General features: G+C 40.6%; 1 protein-coding gene across 2 annotated transcripts; it reads right to left on the bottom strand.

Annotated features, from left to right (window-relative positions):
• Positions 1–2,698: 2,698 nt before the first annotated feature.
• On the bottom strand, positions 2,699–16,121 carry MAEL (maelstrom spermatogenic transposon silencer). Of its 2 annotated transcripts, none has more exons than XM_018077024.2 (12): positions 16,006–16,121; positions 15,826–15,912; positions 13,582–13,684; positions 11,585–11,740; positions 11,204–11,245; positions 10,184–10,311; positions 9,366–9,420; positions 8,880–9,021; positions 7,612–7,674; positions 6,908–7,037; positions 6,626–6,704; positions 2,699–5,817 (listed from the first exon to the last, which is right to left on the bottom strand). In XM_018077024.2, exons 1-12 carry the CDS (start codon positions 16,018–16,020, stop codon positions 5,738–5,740), a joined length of 1,080 nt encoding a protein of 359 aa, XP_017932513.1. In that variant the 5' UTR covers positions 16,021–16,121; the 3' UTR covers positions 2,699–5,737. The 2 variants fall into 2 exon arrangements, with proteins under 2 accessions (XP_017932513.1, XP_017932514.1); XM_018077025.2 differs by having other exon boundaries at positions 6,656–6,704; positions 16,006–16,119.
• Positions 16,122–16,209: the final 88 nt, after the last annotated feature.

Here is a 16,209-nt window from a genome sequence, read left to right as displayed (position 1 = left end):
TTCAACTTTCATTATTCACAAACCTATCACGGAAAGCAACCAGTCTGGTCAAGTATGATTTAACCTTGGTAAATCCACGCTGACTCATTCCAGACCCCCTCTTCTCCTTTGTGTACCCAAAAAGCTGTTCCAAGAGGACTCACTCCATGATTTTTCTAAGAAATCCAGTGGAGCTGAGCAGCCTATGCCTTCCTAGATTACCCTTTTGACAGATGGGTGCAGTATTTGCCTCCCACTGCTGTGGACCTTCTGTGCTTTTGTGACCTTTCAGAGGTGAGAACAGACTTGAAAAGGTATCAGGCAGCTTTCTCAGCATCCTTGGATGCTGTCCCTCTGGCTCCAGGACTTGGATGGATCTAGAACTCCCAACTGATCCCTGACTCACTCTTCATCCACTGCTGCTGTTCTCCTGGAACTCTGAGTATAGAGTTAGCAGACCTTATCAGAAAAGACTGAGACAGAGAAGGTACTGAGCACCTCAGCCTTCTCTGTATTGCTCCAGTCACGTTACTAAATCACTCACATCATTCAACAGCAGGACCACTTTTCCCTGTCCAGTCCTTTCCTGCTAACACAGTCACAAAAGCTTTTCTTGTTGACCTTGATCCCTTGCAAGCATCAATTCCAGGTAAGCGTGGGCTTTCCAAACACCATCCCTACAGAGGTGGTCAGTGTTTGTGGATCCTTCCTTTGTAGCCCACTCCTGTTTCTAACTCCCTCACACTGCACTAGGACTGGCCATGAGAGCTCTGTGAAGACAAGACAGTTCCCCAGATCAATCTACCTGCATTCCTGGACTGCTCTTGTGTTTGGAAAACACTATTCTTCACGAAATGCCAACCTTAATGAATTCTTCTATTATACAGAGCTTCCCTAAGGGATTCTACCCCCTCCCCACTTCCCACATAACCCCAGAGGTCTGCTCTCACTGCCTTCCTCACTCTTCTTAGCATCCTCTTCCAGCATTACAGAGGAGCTGTTGATCCCACAGCCCATTCCAAGATTCAGTACAGTGCACAATTCAGACAAGAGTTAATTATCTCACCATTCTCGTTGCTAGAGTAACAGCACTCCTTTTCTATTTATTTTGTATCATCTGTTCCAGGAGAGACAGTCTTCTAACTGATGAAGTTCACAGTACAATGATCAAACCATCAAGATTAATACTGGATGTGTTGGAACTGGTACTAAATTTATTACAGCCCAATATAAGGGAACACAAGGGAATTTGTAACTTCTCTCTCCTGCATTTCACCTGTTCACTAGGGATTGAGAGGAATTATTTGATAAATGGCAATTAAAGAAGTTTGTGGGAGCTTCTAACACAGAACCAAGGAAAAGTAAGGGAGCAGAGATAACACAAGGTTAGACTAATAGAAGTGTTTGCCAATCTCTTCATTTTACTAAATCACTGGAACAAAAATTATTGGTTGGCCATTCCAGGGTGACAGTGAGGGATGATAATCCAGCAGAAGTCATCAAGAGGACAGAGACTAGATAACAAACTTGTTTTTCTCCTGCTCCGCTGCAGTACATTCACTCTGCCAAATGGAAAGATGTTGTTAAAGCCTTTGCAGTCAGCTGCACGATGAGTATCTACCTCTATCTATCAACCAGAAACTGAACCCAGTTTCACAGATATACTTGAGTCACTTCACTTCTGGGCAAAGTCTGGAATTCTTGCTAGCAGAAAGTTGAACTTAAAAGTGCTATTCCTAACAGGTCCAAAACCACAGGCTCTCTGTGATAATTATGCAGATTTTCCTAAAGATATCAGGAACAGAAAACTACAACTATTTTGCAAGGAAATTGAGACAGGCCTTCCTGGAATACAGGTTTTCATTCACCCAATCTCAAACACTTAGAAGAATATGACCTTCAGCACACACCACCACCTGACTGTGACTGCTCAGAGTGTCTGAAATGGAAGCAAGTTTTCCAGCTGGGTATGACTCAGCCCGGACCTCACTCCTGGGGACCTGTCACAGAACACTCCCTGTGGGATGAGCATCAACTGTGCCATTTCATCAGGGCTCACAGCACTGCTTCCTCCAGTCTGACATGCACCCAAACAGCAAAGCCCAATGCCTAATATTTGACAGACCATTTGGGATCCTAAGAGGGAGGAAAACAGCAGAAAGCAGCATCACAACCCTCAGCAGAGCAGTCTTCAGAGGCTTCGTTCAGAGACCTGCTTGAGAGAATCCTGTGGCATAGAGTCCTGAAGAGAAAAGGGGTCCAGGTGAGCCTATTGATTTTTCAAGTACCACCTCCCACAAGATAAACAGTCAAACAAGCAGAGGTTGACCAAAGGACAAAACTCACCCATGAAAAGGAAACACACAGGAGATGGCAGCAGGGACAAGCAACTGGGGAGACACACATGCTGTGTGGGTGTGCAGGTGTGGGGATAGGAAAGCCAAAGCCCACCAAAAGCTCAATCTGGTGAAGCACGTGAAGGGCAAAAAAAAAAAAAGTATTTCTGTGGATGCATCTGAATGGGAATAGGGAGGAGGTCATGAAGGACAAGGATAAAGCTGCTTCTGCCTTATCTTTACTGGGAAGATCAGCTTTCCACAACAAAATTCAAATTAAAGATGTCAAACCCAGGTATTTCTGTATCCACAGAATATATGTATGTAAGAGAATGCTGGAGCAGAGACAGTGGTCAACAGAAACTTCTTCCACAGATCTAGTTTCTGCAGTTTATTGAAAGGAGAGGGTGGACAAGCCAGCAATGCACAAGTGACAGATAATTCACAGCTTATACACACAGAACCAGTAACTGCTGCTTACTCTGTATTAACACACTTTATTTTTCAGTATCAGTTACTTACTCTGAAGAGAATGTAAAAGAATGTGATTAAGAAGTCAATACACTGATGCCACACACTAGATCAGCAAAGTTGGCATCACAGCCCATTGCTTTCACAACCCTCAAACAACTGTTCCAGTCAAAACCTTTAAAGAGTAGCAATGCATAGTTCAACCATTTGTCTACTATTGTTATAAGAACAAAAACACCAAGTAACTTTCCAACGTGTATGTAAAACCAGGATGGTTTTTACCCATTCCTGTCATGGGAATGAGCACCTACACTAACAGGACAGAAAGTCAGGTCTGATAGAATCTATCAGGTGCCTTGTTTACAAAACCAACTCTTCAGCCAGTTCAATACACGTTGTACCTACACCCCCACATGCAGAGAGTATCATCACTGCTACTTTTTACCACATGGAAAGGACATGTTCAAAGCTCCCAGGCTGCATCACTCAAACTCTGCTCAAGGGCCATTCTGCCTTTACTTGGTTTTATTTCCCCTTGAGAATCCTGTCATACAAGTGGGGAGAATTTTGTCCTGGTTGTGACCCACAGTTTGTGCCTTACCAGTTCTATTCCTTGCACTTAAGAGGTGTGCTAAAGTTGTAAGTCACCATCTTTCCCTCATCTTTACTTTCCTTTATTTAATGGAGAGAAGCATTAGCTGACTGTGTTTATTTTTCAAGAATTTATTTTCAGAAATTATTTTTCAGAACCTATTTTTTGAGAAACCAAACAGAGTTTCAAATTGCAAGGCAGCCAGGGAAGCAGAGCTCCAAAATGAAAGAATTTTCTATCATCCTTCAGTGGCTGTTAGGGATCTCCCTCAATATATGCAGAATAATAGTATTAAATGGGTTACATCAAGTGAACGTACTTACTCTAATTATATAGATCTTGTGGTTTTCACTACAAAAAAACCCACTGTAAGTTGTTGGTTATTACAGTAAGAGTTACTGCTCCAGTTAACAGCCCACTGCTGCTGCATATAATTAGATCTTCTACAGCTTATGTGCTATTTTAAGTTACAGGTGATAAGGTACAGATATGACGTGGAATCCTAACGGTATTTCTCCACTCCTGCTCAGATTCTTTATCTCAGCCTTGACACAGAACACATCAAGCATAACAACAAATGTTCCCAGGTTTGTGCACCTGACTCTGAATGAGTATTTTAATAATACTTTTTGAAGGCTTTTCTTCTATGTAAGAATTGAAACAGGAAGCTTTTATTGCAACACTGAACTCCGAAAATAATTCAAAGATTACAGTTGTATGTTTTGAACTGTCAACTACGAAACTCAGAACTTCAACAACTCCATACAAACACAGGGAAGCCTTCAGCACTACTGGATAGACACACTCGTCCTGGTACAACATTCCCAGCTGCTCCAGGGGTGGATTTCAGTCCTAGAGGTTTATTGTCTCTTATTTGGTGAAAATTAGCAGGTAGGACAGCGGCCTCAAAGGGAGCAAATACAGAATAATACATGGAAATTCAGTGATGGGGCAAACAGGTAAGAAGAATGGAAATGCCTCAGTGATCCTACAGTATTGGAAGAAATGCCTCAACTGGCCTTCCAGCAGTTGTAACAGGTTTCCAACTTAAATAGCAATTGGCCTTTTTTGACACACTGATCAGCATGGCTGAGTTTATCCACAAATAAACCTCTTATTTTAGTTGGGTTTTGTGTTTTGTTTGCATCAGTTTTGTTGAGGTTTTTTCCTCTTCAACAGAATGAACCACCTAATCTTGAGTTTCAGTACCTAGAAGGAATGAAATAAGTACCTTCACAGAGGAATGAAATAAGTACCTTCACACAGTTAGTTGCCATGGAAATAGTGTTTCAAAGCTGGACCTCTGTTGGAACAAAACATAGAAACAACTAAAAAAAAAATAAGATCATATTTCTGAGAATCCTTTGCTTAAATACACATGGACAAGGCTCAGACAACTTTCTGGGAACTGGTCCCAGAACTGTACCTCCATAAAATGGAACAACTAACTTCCCTGAAGAATGTTAATCAGTCTCCCACTTTTGTTATGTGCCCTCAAATAATTATGATTAGTATATACCCAGCCAGGCTAATCTTGCCAAATGTATCAGTTTGAATTTAATACTCTTTTCAAAAAAAATAAAAAAAAACCCCAAAACACTTAGACTTCTCTCCAGTCTGTAACTTTGAGGGACATGCATTTCTTAAAATGAAAACTGATGCAAATTTAAAAAAAAATTAAAAGTTGTCCTTGTTTGTGATGTACACAATATAGTCTGTGCCTCTAAGAATATTAATAGATAAAATAAATTTGTCAAAGTATTTCTTTCAGGACACTTCATATCAAAGTCTGCTTTCTTGCCTTGAAAGACCACTCAAATTCTTCATGGTTAGAACTGATCAATTATAGAAACCTTCAGGACTATTGTACCTTTAAATTCCCCTTCATACCTTCAATGCTTCCCCCTGCATCATTTTTTGGAGAGAGACTATTATACACTGAAATTTTGTCTTCCATATGCAGAAGAGGACAAGGTTATTGCAGAAGAAATAAAGCACTTGTTTACAGTCATATTGCCACCAAAGAATTCTTCCAACACAATTATATTGATTAATCAATCTTGAATTTGCTCTCCACTCACTAAGAAACAGAAATAGTAGGGCATGTATTTTTGAAGATGCAACTGCCAGGTCCCTCCAAAACAAGTCTTTCTGCAGATAACAAACAAGATGTTTATCTTCTTTAAATCCAGTCAATAGTTTTATCATTCTAACAAGAACTTGGACTGTCAAGGGTTGCACAGAAGGTGAAAAACTGCAGTCTCTACTACTGGTTTTCTCAGGGAAACAAAGCAAATCAGTCCTGAATGTAAAAAAGATTTTCAAATACTGAAAGATTTGAATAGATCAGATGAACTTTTCAGAAATGGAGCAACTCCTCTTCCCTGTACGACACTTCTTTCACACCAAGGGAAGTCTTCACACCACATGGAGAATCACCTATTAAAGTAAATACAGTTTGCAAATCAAATCAGCCTTTACAGCTTGCATAAACTAATGGAATTATTCTTCATATGCTGTGGAGTTGAAGCTATTCCATAGCTCTAATACAAACAGTTAAGACAGGTTGTGCCCTCTACAAACACCAAGACCGTAAGATCTCCTGATTTATAAGCGGAACAGTTTCAGAGTTTAATTCAGCAGATCTTTACGAGCAAGAATGTAAGCTGCAAACTCAGAATTCTTACAGTTATTTATCTTGCAAACCTGATCCTGTTCCTCTGAAGGTGAGCCATGAACTGCCCAGAGGAACTGAGCTCAAGTGCCTTCCAGTAAAGAACTCCTGACTTCAAAAAGACATCTTTAAACGAGCAGTTTTATAAACTGAGTTGTGACAGAATACTTGCAACAAAGACTGGCTGAGTTTGCACATGGACTGATTTAAGAGCAAGGAGAGTATTTCCAAAATGGCCCTGGCCTCAAAGCACCTAGGCATATGAGAACAGACTTCATGTAGCAGAAAAGTAAGGGGGTATACATCAGAGAGCAACATTTGTAAGAAAAGCTAAATTTTGAGAGACTTTTTTGACTCTAAGATTGTGTCCAGTAAGAAAATGGCAGCTCTTCATGTTTGTGTCTTCCAAAATTCAGTGAAATCCACATGCAGGAATAAGCACAGCCCATGCAGAGCTGGGTAAGCTTTATGCCACTGACAAGCAACATTTAAACCCAGAAATTTGAAAAAGCAATAAGTGGATTAAGTTTAAATATCTCTTCTCCCTTAAAAATGTGAAAGTTTCAAACTCACGATTAGAAGGGATAAACTCACGGTCCCGACTTGGAGCACCAAAAGGTCTGTCATATCCAGAACTCTCAGCTTTCATTTTCTGTATGAAGAAATAAGCATTCAAAATGAAATGTGTGTTCTAAAATGCAGTATACACCACTACCCACGAAACCCATGAATTATGGTCAAAAAACCCACCAGTCTGCCCAATATATATATGTCACAAAGGACAGCACCCAGAGAGAAAACAGCTCACTCAAATGAACTAGAAATAAATCAGGGTATCAGCTGAAAGAATCTGACCTGACAACCAGCATCCAGTTTCACAATCCTGGTACTTGTGCTTTGATCACAATGAGAGACTCCCAGAGGCAGGTGAGCTGCTGTTAGTGGGACTCCATACACATTGGCTAAAGATCTACTGATGCAGTAACTTGATCCAGAAAAAAAGAAAACAAGGAAAGTTTGGCTAAGAGGACTGTATGTAAGGACAGCATTTCGAATTCTTCAACTGGCAAACAAAAGCAACCTGAGATGCACAGAGCAGATGTACCCTTCCAAGACCACCAGCCTATTCTACAACTACACACACAGTGAAAACAACTGCTTCCCCACACTTCCACATGCAGCACTTAGAACTGTGAAAGGCAACACACAGCAGCACCTGAAGAGTTTTCTGAATGAAAGACTATTCATTATTGCCTCTCTAAGTGCTGCTACTACTACTGACTGAGATCACAAATGGCATTTCCTCGTTTCCCATCTATTTACTTTTCCCTTCTCCACACCAAAAAGGTAACAGGACATTACAACTCTACATTATACATAAGGCAGTACAAAAGTTTGCAAAGTAGAGATATACTAGAACATGCTGAGAATTTCTCACCACATACAGTAAACCTCTGAAGAAAAACAGTGAACTCTAATGCAACTGACACTTCTCTACTCTGTAACAGTGACAGAATAAAAAGTCACCACCCTGGAGACGACTCCATAGCAATACTCACGCAATTTTCTTACAGGATGCCAAAGCACAGCAGATTATATCGTTCTCCTCGTGCCACTTGCACCTACATGAAACAAAGTTCAGGCTCATTTCAGAAGCATTTACGTTGTGAAACAACATGAATAGTTGGTCAGATGGAACAGGAGGAAATATTAAAAATATTATCTTTTTGTCACAGAGACAATGTAGTACCTTGAAAATTTCACAGAGGAGTAGAGTTCAATAGCTGTGCCCTAAGTAGTTTATGCAGAGTTAAAAGCCTGGTTATCAGGCAACCTGCTCTGTGCTGAGGTGGGGGGCAGGGAGAAAAGACAACCCTGAGAGACAAATGGAATTTTAAGGTAACAATTTGAAGTTTCCCATTAATGTGAAACAGTTTCTCATAGCATAAGCATTGTCACTGTCCTCTCCAAATGTGTGGTTTAGAGTACAATTTTCTATTCTCCTTAAACTCTTCTTCTAGTGTGAAGATACCTGTGGAAATGCAAAACTACCTGACTACAAAAAGACAAAGTGACACCCATGAACCCAATAGGTCTTGAAATCCATATTCCAAGCAGACTTCCAAGAATCATTTATGTGGTTTCTAAATTCACTAAAATTTAAGGTCAAATTACTGGTTCTTTCTTAAAACAGCAGCAGAGGAAAAGTTAAAGTCTATTTCTAAATTAACTGCATCATCACCCAATAGGCTCCTGCAATGTTGCAAGCTACACATCAGTATTGGCACCAACACAGAAGAATGTGAAAGCAGGAAAAGCTTTACTGTTGAAGACATAGGGGGGGAAAAAAAAGTAAAGATCCTATGGAGTAAATAGGATTCCAGCTGTGTAATAAAGAACATTTCTTCTGGAAGAAAAAAAAAATAGGATCTAGCTTAATCCTATGCTTGAGAACTTGATTTATATCAGTGGCAAACATACTTTGTCCCTCATCACAGCAGCAGCATGAAGCATTTGATGTATAGCAACAGCCAGGTTCCATCAAATCACACTTCTAAGAGTCTGAATCTTCTCACTTCTGTGATTTCCAGTTAAATGCCACAATGTATTTTATTCCCATTTTTACCCCTCTCCTTTAAATTAGGCCTCAGACTCAGCATTAAAATGCCACCTGTCTTTACACTTCTGGGAAAGTAATTTTTGTTTCCAGTTGTACTCATGATGTGACAAGAAGCATTTCTGATTGGAAGGCCTAGCAGCACACAAGCTGTTTGCAGAGCACCAGGACATGCTAACACATATTTACACAAAGAACCACCCAACTTACCTGGTGTTACTGGAGAAATCCCACAGGCAGACATCTAGTTTTCTAGACACCCATGTCTTGGATGGCTCCTTTAGGTATTTCTTCAGGTACAGTTCTACTATCAGGTCTTCTACAGCAAAAAGCTGCAGAGAGCTCTCAATGCCTACAGTGCAGTGAAAATCCAGGCCAGGAGAACAAGAGTCAGTGAACATTCTGCTCAGCTCATTTCTCAGTCAGTCCCTGTTTATTGCCCAGCCTCTTACTGTAGCATCAAAGCTCAAAGTTATTCCATCAGTACTTTTCATAAAACCTGGCTTCCCAGCAACGTGGGCTTTCTCCACTGACAGGGAGAAACTAAGAGGAAGAAGCACTCAAAGTAGGTGACCACCTCCTATGAAAACTCTGAGACACGATTTTCAGACCAATACAGCCATCCATGACTACATAACCCTTATTTCTGGGGGCAGGGGGGGAGAAAAGGAAGGGCAAAAATGATGCATTTCCTACCTGCTACGGTGGCCATTCGACCGAGGCACCAGTTAATTTGGAATCTGTCGTTAGACTAGAGGGAAGGAAACTTCTGTCACCTCCAAGGAGCACAGTATGAATTCTGACAATTTGCAGAACTTCTGACTACGCCTGAAAAAGTCACCTCCAAACCAAAACTGTTTGTGTGACTGAATATACACTCTTCCTGAAAACTATCTCGAAGAGGAGCCAAGTTTCATGCATATCTCTTCAGAGCCCTCTATCTACAGATGGAGCCCAAGATCTTGACCCTCCCAACCTTCCTCAGGACTAAGATAAGCCTTGAATGGAATTGAAATGTAATACACCTGTTACGAAGCTTAAACACCTCAGAATCCTAACATTTTACTTTGCTCCTTGGCAAATGAAGCTTGAGCAAAAATTAAGAGCCATGGTATTCTCATGGGCAAGGAGTCACAAAACCAGAAAAACATCCCTTGAAAAAAGCAGGGTTGTATGGCTATTACTGAGCACATTTAATTTAAGCCAATCTTAGAAAGCCCTTAACCTAAGTCAAAACAATGTCAGAGACCAACAAATCCTGTTCATCAGCAGGCTAGAGCCAGAAGCACAGGCTGAAAATAAGAAGACAGAAAATTAGGTCTCTGCTTTATAAAAAGATTAGCTTCTAGAGGCCATTTCTTCCTGCGTGGAACTGGGACACTTTGGACATGAGTGTCTTTTCCCACTCATTTGCACACTGATCAGGTTTTAGAGCAAAGTATCTTCTTAGTCATCCAACAGAAGTGAAAGCAGAAGTTTAGATTTAGAGCATCTTACTTCGACCTTGGCCATACCCTGCAGAAAAAGCGAGGCTGGACCCCTCTGGCTGGCTGGGCAAACTCAAGGAGTTCCTGCAAGACAACTGCGTAACAAGTACGTGGAAGATGAAATCCAGATATAGGGATCTTATGAGTTTCAGCACCTAATGGAGGAGAGGGAAGGGGGGCAGGAAAAAAAAAACAAACACAAAAAGTTGCCAAAGTCCTGTTTCCTTAAATGATACAGCTCCCTCCTCCTTTCTATCTTTTTCTATACATATATGTATACACACAAGCACACACTCCTCCTCTTCTCCACTGGCAATGTCTGTGATCAGAGCTATCAAAACCTTGCTTCTGTCAGCAGAAGCCTGGCAGGTCTGGGCTGTGAGCAAACACACACACACTCCTGCCCCTCTGCCCCTTTTAAAAGGCCATTATCCAAGTATTTGACATAGGAAAACATAGGCCAAGCTCCTTCCCTCTGTACACAAGGGGAGGAAGTGCCCTAACAGAAACAATTAGGAATCTATAAACATTACTAAAAGTCGTAAGGGAAACGGGGCAGGCCAAGCCAGACACAACAATGGCATAAACATTTTAACTTTGTTGATATAGATAAAGTTGCAAAATATAGCTTAAATATAAACCAGCATCTTTGAGATACCCCGTCATTAATTAGCACTTCATGCTGAAGATACACACAAGGACTATTAAAAGGACACTCTGCTCAGATGGGCTTGGTAGGCCAGGAAAAGTTGTCCCATTTAAGAACAACATATTGCAGTTACTATTGCATTAAAATAGGAAAACAGGATACAAATAATTCTGCCATTGACAAAACCATTTTGAGTGAAGTGCTCTGCCACTTGCAGGTACAAGAAATATATAAAAGGTGACTGTGAGAAGCCACTCTGACATCTCTTCTCTTTGAAATTTGACAAGTTCCCAGAAGGAGAAACTGCAGACTTACAAAACACTTGGCTACAGGTCAGATAAGCTGAATCTATAACTGTACACCTTTGCATATCATTCTTTTTCCCCACTGACACTCACCAGCAGCCTGGCAGTGGTACCGAAAACCACGTGGTGGTGCTTCTGCAGGAGAAAAAGAACAGTCATCATCCAACATCCACAGTGACAGATCCTTAACTCTCAACTACACACCAATCCTCATACACAGAAGGAAACAGCTTCATCTTCCCTTGTGGCCTTGTACAAGAGCCACAACTGTTTTTGGAAGAGCTATTTTCAGCTCTATGCATATTAAAAAACAAAGTACATTGCACAGTGTGTTTAGGTCCAATCAAGAGAAACATTCCTCCACACGAAATATAAAGCACAAACATCTGAAGGTCCTCCTGGATTTATTCCACCCTCTTTGAAGTTTCCTGCAGCTCTGACAACTGAAGCCATCTCTGCTTTCTTGGAACTCACCTGGCTCTATGAAGTGATGGAAATCAGCCGTGATGCCATCCTGCAGGGAGTACCTGACACACCCAATCTCACAAGGAAGGAAGCGCAGCTCACACTGGGATGGCAGCTTGCCATGGCTGTAAATGTCCAGGAAGTAGAAGATGTCTGTAACCACAGCTGCAAGGAAAAGAACAAAACCATTTTCACACGAGCCTCCAGAGGTTACAGCACATGGCTGAGTGACGTGGGGTAACAACCAAATAAAACATGCAGATCTTTCCAAGATGACAAGGTAACTAATCTCTATGCAAGAGTCAGGTGTATCAGTAGTCCTAGCACACCTTCCATAGATGCTACTGTGTGTAGAGATCAGGCAAAAAAACCAACCAATAAAAGCAAAACCAAACCAAAAACCCCACTAAAAAAAAAACACCCAAAGAAACCCCACCAAAAAACCCTCAACAATTAAAAAAACCAACAAAAAAAACCACAACCCCTATAAAATCTCCCCTCAAAAAATCACCCCCCCCAAAAAAACCCATCAAAAAAAAACCACCAAAAAAACCACTCCAAAAAAAACCACCAAAAAAACTCCAAAACCCCCTTAACCCCCCCCAAAAAAAACCCCAAAACTCCCCCCAAAAAACCAACAATAAAAAAACTCAACAATAAAACCCCCCCCAAAAAAACCAAACAAAAAACAAAAAACAAAAAACCCAACCCCTCCCAAAAAATACCCCAACTCCCCCAAAAAAACTCTCCCCCAAAGCCTCCTAAAAAAATTCAACAAAAAACCCAACCCCCCCAAAAAAACCTAAGGAAAAATAAAAACCAACAAAAAAACCCCAACCAAAAAAAACCCCCAACCAAAAAATAAACAAACAAAAAAACCCAACCAAAAAAACCCCAACAAAAATAAAAACCACAAAACAAAACAAAAAACCAACCAACAAACAAAACCCCCCCACACCACCAAAACCCACTAAAAAACCCCCCAAAAAAGCCAACCCCCAAACCCACAAGTTTTCAAGAAGCCTGGAATCCAACAGGAACTACTATTCCTTTTAATGATTGGTCTCTTTGCACTTAAGGAAAATAAGGACGGGGAAAAAAAAAAAAATCAATATCTGCAAAGCAGCCTCCCAAGCTCAATTTAGTAACTTACACAAGTTAAATGAGCTGGTAGTAATCTTGTGGGGCAGGAAGATGAGAAGTCTGCTAATTAAAAGGATTGCTTCTCCTCTGCCAAGTGAGCTCCCAAAGAAAGCGGCAAAGAACACCCAAGACAAACGTTAAGAAATAAATTTATCATTTACTAATTTAAAAAGTATCCAATTATAAAAAAATATTTCACTGCACACCTTAATCCTTCTCTCCCCGACTGTCACATACTGTCCTCACTGAAGTTTAAGGCAGACATTTACTCCTTATCTTTAAGTTCTGCCCTCTATCAAAAAAACACCTTCTTGCTCCACTAAATAACAATCCATTTGAAGATGGGGTACAGATAAGGAAGGTTTCATTTTCCAGAGTTCTTTCAATAAGGAAGCAAGTCAGGATGTTATAAAGGCACCACAAGTACACATCCTCTCTTCTATTCTCCCAAAGAGACCAGGCCATTGTTTTATTTAATACCTCTGCCTTACAAATCTTGAACTTTGATATCTAATAACTCTTCACCCTTTAAAAAGAATCATAAAGGACCTGAAAAATTACTTTTTCTTTCTTAAAAAAAAACCTTGAAATAACTGTTAAGAAACTATTAGTGGCCATACTCCCATCAAGCTAAAAAAAACAGAAGACAGAATTCTTAGGAATTTGGGGGGGAAAGGGGCATTTTCCATGACTTCACTGTATATTACCTTATAGATCAGTAGTAAAATACTTTAAAACAAAGGAGCAGTTGGCACAGATGGCTATTAGCTAAATGTAAACATCCTTTGTATAGGTACCACTGAGAACATCCACAGAAGGCAAACTTTCACCTAGGAGGATCAATGGCTTTAAGATTACCATACCCTGATCATTATTCCAAGACATAGCAAGGGCATCTGGCAAAGAAGTAACACTGGGCATCTTTTTGGTCAGAGAGGCGGGAACTGGATCACCCAGATTATGTGTCTGGAAAAGATGAGAAAGTTTAAAAAAAACCCAAAAAACAACAAACACCACAGAGTCTTCTCACTCCAAATAAAGTCCTTCACCTCCTTATATCAGAGGAAAATGGAACATCCACTATAACAATTACGGTTAGGAATAAGTCTGCAGTTTATATAAAAGTGCCTGTGTACCTTCAAGCCAGGAAGGCAATAATCTCTTCAGTACCTTTGTCAACTCACTACAACTTTAAAGAACTACAGCTAAATTTGCAACTGCAATTAAAAAAAAAATAATAATTTCTTAGGTTCAACCACTTATCACAGGCAAGGAACTCCTCAAACTGGAAATAAAAGCTTTTTTCCCCCTAAGGTTTATGAATAAAAGCCCATGGCACATGTGTTAGTTGCCTTTGGGCAGAAACAAATTCATGAAAAGCTCATATAGCCACAAGGAAGTCATCAGATTGCTCCAGCAGAGAGCAAGGAAGAGGGGTATGCATTCCCATAAACAGTGAAAATCCATTCAGGAACAATAAGCTTTTAATAGGACAGGAAGAGAAACCTGGCAGCCTTACAGAAATCAGTCATTCAAGACCCAAATTGGGAATAACATCCACATTCAGGTGCACTGATTCCAGACAAACATCTCAGCCAAAGCTAACTGGTTATCAGTTTGAATTACTTAAAACAAAATGAGGGATGATTCCCATCTAAGCAAGCTCTGGTCTTCTCCAAAAGATGAACACAACCTTTCATTACACAAAACAGCTGTCTCTGTATAGGGCTATGATAAATAAACTGAGATCACACAGCATCTCACATACACACACTTCCCTCTTTGCACTGACATGCAGTAACAACGGTGCTCTTTATTTTGGTAAAGCAACTGTTCCTTTTGCTGATTACAGACTTCTAAAATGCTACAACTTGTGGAATGAAATAGAGAAGCCTCCATTTATGACTTGCACTTAGTTTTCTATGATATATAGAAATGGAGTTTGATTAATCACATACTTTAAGCCTGCTAAATAACATGATGACCATCATATTTTAAACAGCTTCTTCCCCAACTGGCAGGCCCCCAAAAATCAGAAAACGCTGCCTAACGTCCCCCTACTAGTCTAGACTGACCAATTTAACTAATCCAGATTTACCAGTTACTCCAAACTATATTCTGCCATTCTCTAGCATCACAGAAGTGTTTTAAAGTCCTGAAATTTATCCTCACCACTAATTCATAGTTCATAGTCATTATCTAGTAATAGAGCATGAAGAAGTAAATGCACTACTATCCATTTACTCAATCAGGCTCTTGCCTTTGACACAAAAGTTTTTACACTGCCAGCCAAGACTGGAATAAAATTAAGTTTTCTGACACCTCACATAATTCAAACTCTGAACCAAACTCTGCTTCAGGGAACTACTGGGAGAGGAAAAGAGACAGACAGAAACAAACAAAAGGGATACACACACCTTTTCAAGACAGTAAACAGCAGAAGTGGTGATGTGTTTACCACTGTTTCCAACCACAACCACATTCATCTTAACCTAACTGCTTACTTTATATTGTCCTCCACCATAGCATTACCAGTCTCTTCATAACCAAACCAACCTAGAAATAATGGCAAAGTGCAATTATTCTATTTGTGCACAGGCTGCAACATTTCATTGATCTGGTTCACCACACAGCCACTGGAGAACAACAAATCAGCCGCCTGTAAGATGTGCTTTCAGGCCATCAGGCAAGAAACACCTGAATTAATGACACTCAAAAGCTACACGAACCTAGGACCAGAAGTCATATCATTTTGCAGTATTATAAATTAAAAAAAGAAAATACTGTTATGTCAGGCACTGCAAAACACTGCTAAACATCAAAGTAGGATGTTAGAGAAATACATTTTACTGGGTAAAAAAGCCCAAAGGAACTAGCCGTGCTGGTTTAAAAAGGTATGGAGCATTCTATCCTTCAATTCAAGCCAGAACAACTCTCTGGACAACCTTCATAATGGTATGAACTACTACAGCAGCCATAACCTCCAGAGGCTGGAGGCTATGGAGAGCAGGGGACCTTCCACAGCAGCCCAGCTGACCAAACCCCAACCCCACCTACTCCGCCCTCCTGGTTTAGCTACTGAAGGGTGTCCCATTCTCAGCTCTTACCTCTTTCTCAGTTTTCTGAGAGCGATTCTTTCCATTCCACTTACGAGCCTTCTCCAGGTATGTCGCCTTTTCTTCCTCTGTCAGTGACTTGAAGGAAAACGAACTGTTATAAAAAGGTTTCTACCCCTCCCTTCTGCTTGTGGCCCCACAAACTCCATGTTGCAAAAAAATTACTCTTACATTTCCAAAGGACATTATCGAAGGGTGCCAAGCCTGACTCAAAACACTCCCAGTAGCTTTTTTTTTTTCCTAAGGACACAGTAAGCTTGGATTCCAAACACCCAAGCGAGCACGTGCTTTGGAAGGATCTCCAGGTGAGGGCAGGCCAGCCACACCACAAACTAGGGATCCTCTGGAGCTACCACAAACTAGGGATCCTCTGGA

Source organism: Manacus vitellinus, unplaced genomic scaffold (assembly GCF_001715985.3).
Source record: "Manacus vitellinus isolate BGI_N305 unplaced genomic scaffold, ASM171598v3 scaffold_35_pilon, whole genome shotgun sequence".
In the NCBI taxonomy this organism is placed as follows: Eukaryota; Metazoa; Chordata; class Aves; order Passeriformes; family Pipridae; genus Manacus; species Manacus vitellinus.
This window is presented reverse-complemented; position numbering and strand designations above follow the sequence as displayed.

Coding starts and splice junctions, on each gene's coding strand:
- MAEL (XM_018077024.2), bottom strand. Junction 11,246..11,584: donor CCATCACTTCATAGAGCCAG/GTGAGTTCCAAG, acceptor TTTCTCCTGCAG/AAGCACCACCACGTGGTTTT. Junction 6,705..6,907: donor AACTGGATGCTGGTTGTCAG/GTCAGATTCTTT, acceptor TTCTTCATACAG/AAAATGAAAGCTGAGAGTTC.